The sequence below is a fragment of the Grampus griseus genome (assembly GCF_964374135.1).
Source record: "Grampus griseus genome assembly, chromosome: 15".
Lineage (NCBI taxonomy): Eukaryota > Metazoa > Chordata > Mammalia > Artiodactyla > Delphinidae > Grampus > Grampus griseus.
In genome coordinates this window covers 26,319,708-26,332,100 of record NC_139009.1, presented here as the reverse complement: position 1 = coordinate 26,332,100, position 12,393 = coordinate 26,319,708, and the positions used below count along the sequence as shown (strand labels likewise).

The 12,393-nt window shown below is 40.6% G+C and overlaps 1 protein-coding gene across 1 annotated transcript in view; it reads right to left on the bottom strand.

Annotated features, from left to right (window-relative positions):
• Window positions 1-12,393, bottom strand: part of RASGRP3 (RAS guanyl releasing protein 3) — a 40,585-nt gene that overhangs the window by 17,423 nt on the left and 10,769 nt on the right. The window contains exons 9-10 of the mRNA XM_082671947.1: window positions 6,379-6,456; window positions 2,886-2,999 (exon numbers count right to left, since the gene is read on the bottom strand). Of these exons, the coding sequence (XP_082528073.1) occupies window positions 2,886-2,999; window positions 6,379-6,456 (192 nt within the window). The remainder of the gene's footprint in view (window positions 1-2,885; window positions 3,000-6,378; window positions 6,457-12,393) is intronic.

Below are 12,393 nucleotides of genomic sequence, written 5' to 3'. Positions count from 1 at the left end.
GACTTTTCCATTGCCCTCTGCTAAATTGGATTTTCAAAAAGTTTGTAAGTTCTCCCTGCAAACACATGCATGCAAACATTTGACTTAGAGTCCAGTTATAATGAAGCAATCTCTCTTTCCCCTGTGATTTCTTTTTTTTTTTTAACATCTTTATTGGAGTATAATTGCTTTACAACGGTGTGTTAGTTTCTACTTTATAACAAAGTGAATCAGCTATATATACATATATATCCCCAAATCTCCTCCCTCTTGCATCTCCCTCCCACCCTCCCAGGTGGACACAAAGCACCGAGCTGATCTCCCTGTGCTATGCAGCTGCTTCCCACTAGCTATCTATTTTACACTTGGTAGAATATATAAGTCCATGCCACTCTCTCACTTCGTCCCAGATTACCCTTCCCCCTCCCCGTGTCCTCAAGTCCATCCTCTATGTCTGCGTCTTTATTCCTGTCCTGCCCCTAGGTTCTTCAGAACTGTATTTTTTTTTTTTTAGATTCCATATATATGTGTTAGCATATGGTATTTGTCTTTATCTTTCTGACTTCACTCCTTATGACAGACTCTAGGTCCATCCACCGAACTACAAATAACTCAATTTCGTTTCTTTTTATGGCTGAGTAATATTCCATTGTATATATGTGCCACATCTTCTTTATCCATTCATCTGTTGATGGACACTTAGGTTGCTTCCATGTCCTGGCTTTTGTAAATAGAGCTGCAATGAACATTGTGGTACATGACTCTTTTTGAATTATGGTTTTCTCAGGATATATGCCCAGTAGTGGGATTGCTGGGTCGTATGGTAGTTCTATTTGTAGTTTTTTAAGGAACCTCCATACTGTTCTCCATAGTGGCTGTATCAATTTACACTCCCACCAACAGCGCAAGAGGGTTCCCTTTTCTCCACACCCTCTCCAGCATTTATTGTTTGTAGATATTTTGATGATGGCCATTCTGACTGGAGTGAGGTGATACCTCATTGTAGTTTTGATTTGCATTTCTCTAATGATTAGTGATGTTGAACATTCTTTCATGTGTTTGTTGGCAATTCCCCTGTGGTTTCTGTTATATATTATCTGTATTGCCTTAGGGCACAACTGCTCCAGGAGTATTTTGGGAAGTAGGCAAAGTATAAATGAACAAATTACTTAATTAAAAATATGATTGTTTAGCACCCATTGCAAGTTTATCCATAAATAACTGAATTTTTTTGCAAGTCTCACTATCAATGCTTATCCATAATCAAAATTGCTTAAAAATGAACTATTATGGAGTGCTTACGATTTATAGTTTAATACCCGTATTTATACTGAGAGTACAAGATTTTTTTGGAATAAAATTCATTATGGAAATTCAAATGAAACCCAGCCATTTATTCAATTAAATTAATAGTACTCAATCTAACCAAACTGGGCCAACCTTCCCCCATGAAACTGGAATTGGAGAAAAGAGGTAAGGTACAAAGGGGTGGGGGAGAAAGAGGCTCCTCGTGTGGAGCAAGGAAAGTCTGTCTGCAGAGAATGGAGTGAGCATTCAGAGAAAAGTAGAGGAGAGAGTAGGAGAAAAAATACTTCATTCATTTCCTGATTCTAGACCTTCCTGAGCTGCAACTCCATGCACCCAGATCCTTTGCCCACCTTCCCTGGCTCCAAGTTGGGTCTGTCACTACCACATCATCACATGGTCTCCACTGGACCTTATGGCTGTCTCATCCCCTTCCCTCACCCTTTCTAATCTCCCCTTCCTGACTCCCATGCCCCATGCAACTTTTCTTTCAGCACTTCATAGTTCCATGGATAATCCAAGATATAGAACATTCTTTTTCTGTAAACGTCCTTTCCCAGCAAAGAGCACATAATATCCCAAAGACTTGTTCCTATTGCATCTGAGGATGTACTAGTCCATGAAGGGAGATGTTTAATCAACAATCACAATTTCTAGTGTCTGAGATATTTCCATCTTTCCCACATTGGTGCATCTACTCTTTTTTTGTTGTTTTTAATATGGAAAATTCTGATGCAATCTTGCCCTTCATTAAGTGATGTTTCTGACCTAAATGCTGTTGCGCTGCGGTGTCACAGACCCCCAAATATATACAGCTGTTTCCTACCCTCAGGTAACCAATTTATCCAGCATTTTATGGTGACCCATGTGGGTTTTTTTTTTTATAAACTTATTTATTTATTTACTTATTCTTGGCTCCATTGGTTCTTTGTTGCTGCCTGAGGGCTTTTTCTAGTTGCGGTGAGCAGGGGCTACTCTTTGTTGCGGTGCACGGGCTTCTCATTGGGTGGCTTCTCTTATTGTGGAGCATGGACTCTAGGTGCGTGGGCCTCAGTAGTTACGGCATGTGGGCTTCAGTAGTTGTGGCACGCAGCCTCAGTAGTTGTGGCTTGTGGGTTCTAGAGCGTAGGCTCAGTAGTTGTGGCGCACGGGCTTAGTTGCTCAGCGACATGTGGGACCTTCCTGGACCAGGGCTCAAACCCGTATCCCCTGAATTGACAGGCAGATTCTTAACCACTGCACCACCAGGGAAGCCCCCCATGTGGGTTTTAATGAGTAGATTCTAATCCTCAAACAGTCCCTTGGGTTGCAGGAACAATGACAGAAGTGTCAAATGCCTGGGGAAGTGAGGGGTTCTAAGTAGCTGAGAGTATTTGGGCAAGTGAGAACTGACAGACAGGAAGGGGAAAGGGGGACTTCCTGGGAGGTTCTTCCCCAGAAGCCAGTGCCAGCTAGAGCTAAGTGTCTGCTGAATTGCTCTTACTTGCTAGAGGGCTGTTTTCATGGACTCCATCTGATTCCTGGGCAACCAGAGAATATTCTGGAAAGAGAAAGGGGCCTCCTTTTAACTGCTCACATTTAACTGTCCCTCAACCACTTACCTCAACTAATTTCCTTATGTGCTTGTTGATGACTGTAGGATCTGGCTTTGGCATCACGCCTGAGGCCCACTCCAGGGGCACCACGGGCTTGGTGGGCGTCGTAGGGGAGGTAGGCTGCTGACAGAAAACACACACATTTTTCAACTTTATCTGGGGCCTCGAGCAATTTGGACCAGGGACACTGAGAAAGCCATATAAGTTTTTCATATTAATATCAGTAAAAACTTCTGTTTACGTAGTACTTAAATATTTTGAAAACATCAGTGAAAATTTTGTTAATGCAATACTTTGTCTGTAGAATCTAATCTGTAACTAAATACATATTTTGTTTAACAGCAGCCTAGATTGTATTATTTTAGGTGGAAAAAAATATTGCTCTCCCAGCTCACCCAAAAATCCTATCCAAGTTCTCCAGATACTACTAAAACACCCTTAAACATCTCTGTAACAATCCATACAATTTTTTGCTTGTATAATACAAAGCACATAAAACACCAGTTATCTAATTCCTTAATAGTCAGTGCTAGTGATAAATTAGGTGTGTGCAGTAAGTGGCCAGCAGTGCACAGCCAAGTTTATGTCATCTTACCAGCATCTCTCAATATGCTTAATCAGTTCTTGACGGTTTGGCTAATCATTAGCTCTCTCGAGCCCCGCTTTGGTGAACTTGTTTCCTCCACAGGTTCTTCCACATTCGTGCAAGACATTTTCACTTAATAATGTGGAGAAGATGGTAGCAATAATGTATAACTCGTTAACACAACACAAGTGTGAAACACAATCCTATTGGGAGCCAAGAGTGCTGTGCACTTCGTATCCTCTCCCTAGGGATCTCATATGATGAAATATTTTTGCTGGTGCATGCATACAAACCTGTATTAGCAGGTTGTTTTTAAATTTGATACCGAGTTGGGGATAACCATTTTTGCAAGAGGAGTTGAGGCGTAACTGTAAAGATTTAAGCTTCTACCAATGTTGTGAGATGGGTGCTGCTGTGAGCTACAAACAGGACAAAAAATTATCTGCCATCTGAATATGGTCACTCTCACACACAGTTTCTCTCTCTCTCTCTCTCACACACACATGCACACACAAAAGTCTTTCATCTTGTTGATATAATAAAGGATTAGACCCTTGGTTCCCAAACTATACAGCAAGGCACACCCCTCCTCTGGAGCGCTGCGACGAACTCAGAGGGTTACCAAAAGATATTTCAAACTTCTGAGGGAAATACAGCAATACTCAATATCTGTCAATAGCACACGAACTACCAGCTTGAAATAGTTCACAATTCACCCATCAGCTCATGCCACATTTCTATCAATGATATCATGTCCTTGAGAAGCAAAAAATCAATGTGGAACAAGCAATAAAGGTGACAGTATCCAATCTGATTCCAAGATTTAAGAAATTGTACCATGCCCAACAGGCACACATATCCATTAGTAATTGTGGTTATTTAAGAATGAAATAAAAATGTTATTGTTTTCAATCTGTGTGTATTATTTTTTCAGGCAGGTAATAAGCCATTAGAACATCAATGTTTATACATATTTAGTTGCTTGGACCTAACTATTCTGTAAGTGAAACTGTTAGGTATTTCTTCTGACCTAGAGGGAGCATGAAAAAACTGAGACATGAATTAAAACACAAAAAATTATGAGGCACTAAGGGTGCCATGAACAGAATACGGTTGAGAAGCTCTGGGACTAACTAGGTGAGGTTGGCCAGTGCTAACTGTAAGCACATTAAAGCTACAGGCTCTCAGGCATATAATCCTGACGGGAAATTGTTCTTAGTTACCAGTATGCGTCGAACACTAAATACAAAATAAGGTGACATTCCACTTAGAGAAGAGACAGAAAGGGATTGGGAAATGTGTTTTCATAGATTCATGGGATTTTAGCACTTGGAAGGGGCTTTGAAAGCTTCTGCTTTTACAAGAGATGAAAAGACTTTTTTATGTTGGATGGAAATGTCTCCTAAAATTGGTAAACCTTGATCCTGAAAATAAACCAAAGTAAATCTAAAAGGCACAAATCAGGCATGTGTGCTAAAATGGTCATTCTTACCCTGTTTCTGAACAAGGGGTGGTGGGAAAATAATGGGCAGCATCACGCTGTAGAAAAAGCACAGGCGGTGAAGGCAGACTCCTGAGACCAGTCCAAATTCTCCTACTGACTGGCTCTGTGGTCTGTGTAAGACACCTATGCTCACCAGACTCTGTTTCCTTAACAGAGTTAATGAGATAACATATATATTATGACCTGCCAGGCATCCAACAACCAACAGGTGGCAATTAAGGTGCCTAGTTATAGGTAAAGGAAGGCGTCAGGAGGTGGCAATGCTGTGTGTGCATGTACAGGACAGCTTCATCACACCAAAGCTATGGAATGAGGGAGGAGCTTACGAATTCCTTTTTTTCAGTAACATTACTTTTCTTTCTAGCTCTCTCTTCATCACGCGAACTTTGAAGAGTCTGGTCCTAACCCCTCCCTTTGCCTGTGCTGTATCTTCCCATATGGCTGCCTTCTGCAGTGTCCCCAGGAGATGGGCTTCTTGGAGTTGGCAGGGAGGGGAACATGGTGATGGACCACCATAGACATTATTTTAAGAACAGATGCTACCAGGTCAACTGACTCAGACTCAAGTTCATAGTCTCCCACCTGGCCTTTACTGTGAACAGCATTCACAGTCATTCTGCCTCTTTCAGTTCGATGGTTCAGAATGGTAGTAGGTATTAATAGATGGACAGACTTAGGCCCTAGGGTTGCTGGCAACGTGCCACAGAACTCAACTGGTACGGAGGTAATGAATGAGACCTTCATAAGAAAACAGACCTCAGGATATAAGAAGCAGACAGAAATTTTTTTTCAACATGCAAACCTCATCCTCATTGTAAATTTCATATTCACCCAGATATTTGTTTTTTTACTAGTGCAAAGCATATCTGAGCTACAGTCCACTTGATAAGAGTAATGAGCAGTGTACATTCAGTAATTCAGTTTCTTCAACTCATTATATAATGTTTCTTTACTAAGACTCAGCTATCAATTAAGTGAGACTCTATCCAATGTGATACTGAAATTCTGAGCTGGATGAATCATTAGTAGAGAAATTTGTGAATTATGATTAGGGTATTTAAAATTTATTAAATCTAATTTTATGTAGAATCAGTTTTTTTAAAAAAAGCCTAGAATGGTCATTCAAATTATTGTTTCTTCTTTTTTGGGGGCGGGGCAGGTTCTCAGAGGGAAAATGGAAGATCAACAATAAAACAGAGTAACTGGAAATGATGTTCTTCTTTGTTAGCTTCTAATGTGAAGAAATAATTATCTGTCAGGGCTAAGCTGTTCCATTGGTAAAATGGGAAGAATATAGATTTTTTAATTCTTCAATCTTTAGATCACAAAGCACTACTGTAATGGTCAATTATTGTAAATATAAAATAATGGTGTTTGTCACTGAACCTGAGAGAGAAAACAATACTCACCGATTTAGAATTTCTAGGCTCCAGCACCAGTGATAGTTTGTAAATATCATCTTCTGTGTGATAGAGGTCCAGAGAAAGCTACAACAAATTAGAAGGGATAAATAAGGATGTTGAATCATTTATTTACTTATTTACATTACTGAAATTTTTCCAAACTGAATGCTTAAGCTCAATGTCTAATAACTTGAGTAAATGTAGAACGTTAAAAAGATAGCATGCAGAGGTGGAAAATGAAATTTTTTTTAAAGACGTTTTAATATTTTATTTTTTGGCCATGCAGGATGTGGGATCTTAGTTCCTCAACCAAGGAGCAAACCCACGCCCCCTGCATTGGAAGCGCGGAGTCTTAACTACCGGGCCGCCAGGGAAGTCCCAGAAAACGAAATTTTAAAAAGAAAAAAGTTAAGCCTAGTGTGGTCATCAGCATCAACAAGAACCATTGACTCAATTTTTCTTGATAATTATTGAGTAGCTCCTAAGCACCAAGCACTGAGCTGGAGGTAAGGGATCCTTGATGTTACAGGCTAGGACTGGGGACAGGTGTATAAAATAAGACTTGGAAATGGAATAAATGGTGTCTTGGAGGTTTGACTAAAGAACTGCAGAAATGAAAGAGCAATTAATTATTTCAGGGCATTGTGCTAAATTCTGGTGATATAAAATGGTATAAAATCATTCCTGCCCTCAAGGGCCAGACACCTTATTTGACTAAATAGGACCTGAACACAAAAAGATATATTCACATCAACAAAAGGCAACACATGCTAAATGTGAAGGAAGTTGCCCCACTCTAAGTGCTATAGGAATTTTTCAGGGAGGCAGCGTGTAAAGCATGAGGGAGAGGTTTTGGAGACCGGTGGGTTTGCGTTCAAATTCTGAGCCTGCCACTGGTTAGCTCTGTGGCCTTGAGCCAGTTATTTCCTTTCTGACACTCAGTTTCCACTCCTGTAAAATGATCGCAAAAGTCCCTATCTAATTGGATTTTTATCAGGATCAAATGAAATAATGCATGTAAAGTACTTCACACAGGACCTAGTACACAGTGAAATCTCAGGAAATGTAATCTGGTGTTGTTGATGTTATTGTTATTATTATAGCTGTTACAACTACTTTTATTATTATGTGTGGGGGCCACTGAGGACAGAAATGATCAGGATGGATTCACAGAGGAACTTGTGAACTGGGACCTAACTGGGAGGACTTGGAGAAATAGAGACAGAGAGAAAGATTAGGGTAGGCAAGGATAAGAATGTAAATGAAGATTAAACTGCGTGGATAAAATCTGCAAAACCTTAAAATGCATGGTCCCACTTACCTAAAACAGAAGTCATAAGATTTAAAATAAGCCTGGATAATTCCCACACGTGCCCTTCAATGTTAAGAACCTGATGAATCATACCATTTTATCAGCAGGGAAGAGAACCAGGTGCCCTGCCCTTTCTCTGATCATTTTAAGCATGAAAATTTTCCTTTGACATATTTTGTCTAAAGATAAAGGCTTAATGTGAGAGGCTTTATTCCATTTCCAAGTCTTATTTTATACACCTGTCCCTGGTCCTAGCCTGTAACATCAAGGATCCCTTATCTCCAGCTCAGTGCCCAGTGCTTAGGAGCAAGAGAAAACTCAGAGGCACAGGATGTCTTTCAAGGATTTATCTTGCTGTTCTATCTCATTTTTTTAAAAAAGAAACTGGCATTATAAACTGTCATTTTTGCATCATTCATTCAACAAATATTCATTGGTCACCTAATACATGGTGGGGACCATTGTAGTCACTATTCTAGCTACTAAATACAGCAGTTAAATTAAGGATTTCATATATCTGGTCATGTATTGCATTATCTAGACTTTGTCATCTAAAGGTTTTTTTAAGCATAATAAAATTGACTTTACTATAAAATTGCCCCAGTATCATTTCAGATCATGAAAATCATGCTCACAAAGAATGCACACTGTATCCACCTTCCTCTGAACAGCAGTCACTTCTACGTCCAGGGGCCCTGCCTTTTTTCAGGAGGGGAACTGTCCCCATGTCACAAACAAATGCTTTGAGGAACCAGCCCACCATATAAAAGAGTGAAGGGAGATGCATGAAAGGGATATTGTGATAGAGACGTTGGTATAACAATGTATTTGGTAAAAGAGTTTTGCAGATATGATTAACTTGGGGATCTCTCCTCATAGCTCAACAATAAGAAAAATTTGTGCTGATAAGTGGAATTTGACACTGGATCTCTGGGTTAGGGAAGCAATAGGGGAAGGTGTGATCACTGATGAATGGGAGATAGCCACTACTCATCTAAGGCAAATTGTTGTCAGTTTGATGACAATTGCCACATCTAATTTGTCAAGAGAAGTCAGAAATCTAGAGTTTTATATAAAATATCCTCATTTTTAAGCACTGGCAACTAATAACAGATTTTTTTTTTATGATTCCATGTGGGCCAAATAAAACACATCTGCCATGGGCAGTTGCCCACTGTTTTGTAAATTCCACAACAGAAGACTCTACTGGTCTCTAAGCTTCATGAAAGGAGACAGTACATTTGTAATCTCACCTCTATAATCCCAGTCCTAGTTTGCTACCTTGCACTGTGAATGTGACATAGACAGAAAACTGACTGACTTCTTCCTTTTGACTTCCTTGTTGTCAGGAGTTAATCTGGGCTTTGATGAGTATGTTCCTGTCCTCCTGACTCTTCCTCTGATGACGGCACTGGCATCTGCTGGAAAGGAGATGCCAGCAGTGCAAGAACATCCAACCAGAAACCCAAATAAGCCACACACTAAATAGGGGAGATGCTCTTTCAAAAGACACAGAACATCCCTGAGTATTTTCATACGTCACATGGACAGATATCTGACTCTATGATGGAAATATTTTTGTTTTCTCCCAATGTTTGCTCTCCATTTATTAGTGGTCGTATGAACCTAGGCAAGTCATTAATCTTCTTGAGTCTGTCTCTTGAGCTGTAAAATGGGAGTCATCAATAATAGCTCCCTCCCAGGATTGTTGTGAGGATTAAATGAGCTAATGGTGTCCAATGGGATTTGTTTAGAGGGCCACACAGATGGGAACTGCAGGGTTTGGCTCCCAATCAGTGCAGCAGCCAAATGCCACTGTGCTCATCCACGAGTGCAGAGCCACCTTCTGGGTTAACGCTAGCCATCTCTCTGCTTTCCAAGCTGCGATCCTACTTGCTTTCTCGGATCTCCTCTGGGCTTTATGGCCCTGCACAAAGTGATCTGTTCTACTTCCTACACACCTTTTAAATAATATAGGCAGCTTGTCAATGGGGTTTCAAAAATATTTATTTGTGTCTAACATATCTTAAGCTTGTTTGTTTCTAAAAAATGTTCTGAGTCACTGTTTCAGGTTGTTGCTTTTACATCCAAGCCTATCAGCAAAGATGGCTGTGGATTTAGTCTGCACCTCAGGACCGACATTGTCTTGACTGGAGAATTGTAAAATATCACACACTTGGTCATCAAACTATCTCCAGTCACCATTTTTGCAATTCTTCCTCTTCCTCCTCCTCTTCTTCTTTCTTCTTTCTTCTTCTTCTTCTTCGATTGTAAAAATACAGGGGCTTTCCAGTAATTTGCATATACTCAGAATGGTAAATGTAACTGATAGATCTAAAAATACTATGAAAAAAATCAGACTATTTCGTATACCATGAAACAAGAAGTGTCAGTTTAAAAGCTCCTGGTTACATGAATTGGAATCACAGTGGAAAATGTCTTCTCCAGATCCTCCCTAAAAAGGGGAACAATACAAATCCCAACAGTTTGGCGGTGTGGTCCTCTTTCCTTCATGTGTCCAGTACTGTTCAGGGGGCTCAGATTACAATGATAAAAATGGCAAACATAGTCCCTGCTTGCATAGATTTCATTTTGTAATTAACTTTCTTTATACACCCATGAAGAGGGAGAGAGATTATTTAATTTTCACAGATGCAAAATAAAGTAAATGTCAGCAATATTCCCACATTACAGAGTAAATGTTCATCAGAGAGAGAGAGAGAGAGACACACACACAAACTGGGATTCAGAAGTTGGCTATTTGCAAGCCTTTTGTCCGTTATGAATCGCAGCTTCTTCATTTCTAAAATAGGAAGGGGCAGGGGTGATGTTACACCCTCTGACCTGCCCAGGCTACATCACAGGGTGTGTGTGTGAGAATCTACTGAGGAAATGTATGTGAAAAGTGCTGTGAAAACTGTAATCAACTATTACAGAAAGTTCAAGCATTGCTATACAGCCTACTGCACAGAGCAGGCATTTAGCAATTGTTCATTAACTTAAGAGTTCTCATTTTCTTTCTTCCAGGGCTCTCAATCATAAATCACCTTCCTCACCTGGGACATGTTTAGAAGCAGTCACTTCAGGCAGAAACTTGACCTAGAGTCTTGGAGCAAAAAGAATCACCCCTTCAATGCTGTGCTTAATAAGAATGACCTCACATGCATTCGGGCAGCTGCAGTCAACGTATGGTTCTAATCTCAACATGTATGTGGTTCATGAAATGCTCACTGGGCTCCAGTGAACACCTCCTGGGAGTCTCCTCCATCCTCATTCTGAGGAGATTAATCTGCCTAGGGCCAGGAAGAATGAATGCACCGAACTTTCTCCTTGGTTGTGGGGAGAGAGGAAGGCTTTTGGCTTTAAATAGAAACTGGCTTGACAATTGTGCTCATCTGCTGAACTGTGCTATCCTGATGAGCCACTGGGCCAGAACCACAGAATTAGGTTGACACTTGGTTCCTTAGTCCCAAGGCTCCACCATTCCTTACATCTAGCACCACAGAAGTTTAGAGCTGGATGAGATCTTACAAATGAGCACAAAACCCTTTAGGAAAAATCCAAAGTCAAGACTAGTTAGCAAGGAGACAAAGCTAAGTAACTGCAGAGGCAGGACAAAAAGTTGTCTCCCATCTGAGACTCTTGCCACTATATTACACTATACTATACAATGCTGCTGTGACTAAATATGGTGCTTGGTGGCTTCTAAATTTTCCTTCAATTCCTGAGAGAGAGAGAGAGAGAGAGAGAGAGAGAGACAGAGAGACTGAGAGATTGAGTCTTTTTCTTTTTTCTTTCGTTTCCAGCAAAAATGAATTATTTCTTAGCTTTTACTTCTAGAGTTCAGATTTTCCATCTGCAGCCCCAAAATTTCATTCCAAATCCTTTAGTATTTCTCAAATATCTGTCCTGATGTTGCCTGCTGCATTTACAATTCAAATTTCTTTTCCCTACTCCATCATTATTTTTTATCCAGATGAGGAATTGCCCAGCATAGGCAGCTGCTCATGAAGTTCTCCCCCAGCTCGTGGAGGCAGCCTGAGCACAGACACTTGGAGCCTAGGCTACCCCCTGAGACTGGTCTTCAGACATCACCTGTGGCTGTGGGGTTACAGTCTGATTGGGGCTGCAACTCTGGTCACTTATTCATGGAAACAGATTTACATGGCAAATGGTTAATAAAGGCAGCTGCCTGGATTATTGTGAGGTTCCCCCACCCTAATAGAGAATGTCTGGGTGTTTACTATTTGTTACAGAAACTCAGCCCCAAGAGATTTGTGCTTCTGTGTGTTGGCTACTTCTGCTTTATACTAAGAATGCAGCTACCATTATTGCCTACACCTAGGGGTTCTCTTCCTTGGTAAACAATTCTGTGTTCTAGGAACAGTTTGTGAGAAGGTCTAGGAACTGCACTCTTATCCCAATGCAGCAGTCCTAGAGGATTTAGCTCTTTGGAGTTCCAGAGGGGTTCTTGTTTTCATTCCCCATGGCTACTGGAGGAAAGTAGTCAATTCGGTGTTGCAGCCAAGTTTCAGATGCTACAGTGTCATAAACCCAAACAAGGAAGTTGCTCCTCCACTTGTTTAAGCAAGGGTGAGAGAATTTGCTTATGCCTCTTTCCCCCTGACAAAGAAGCAGCCAATGGGAAATGTTCTCTACTACACACCTGTGTGTCTAAAAGTGCTAGGACCTAGAGACCAGCTAATGGT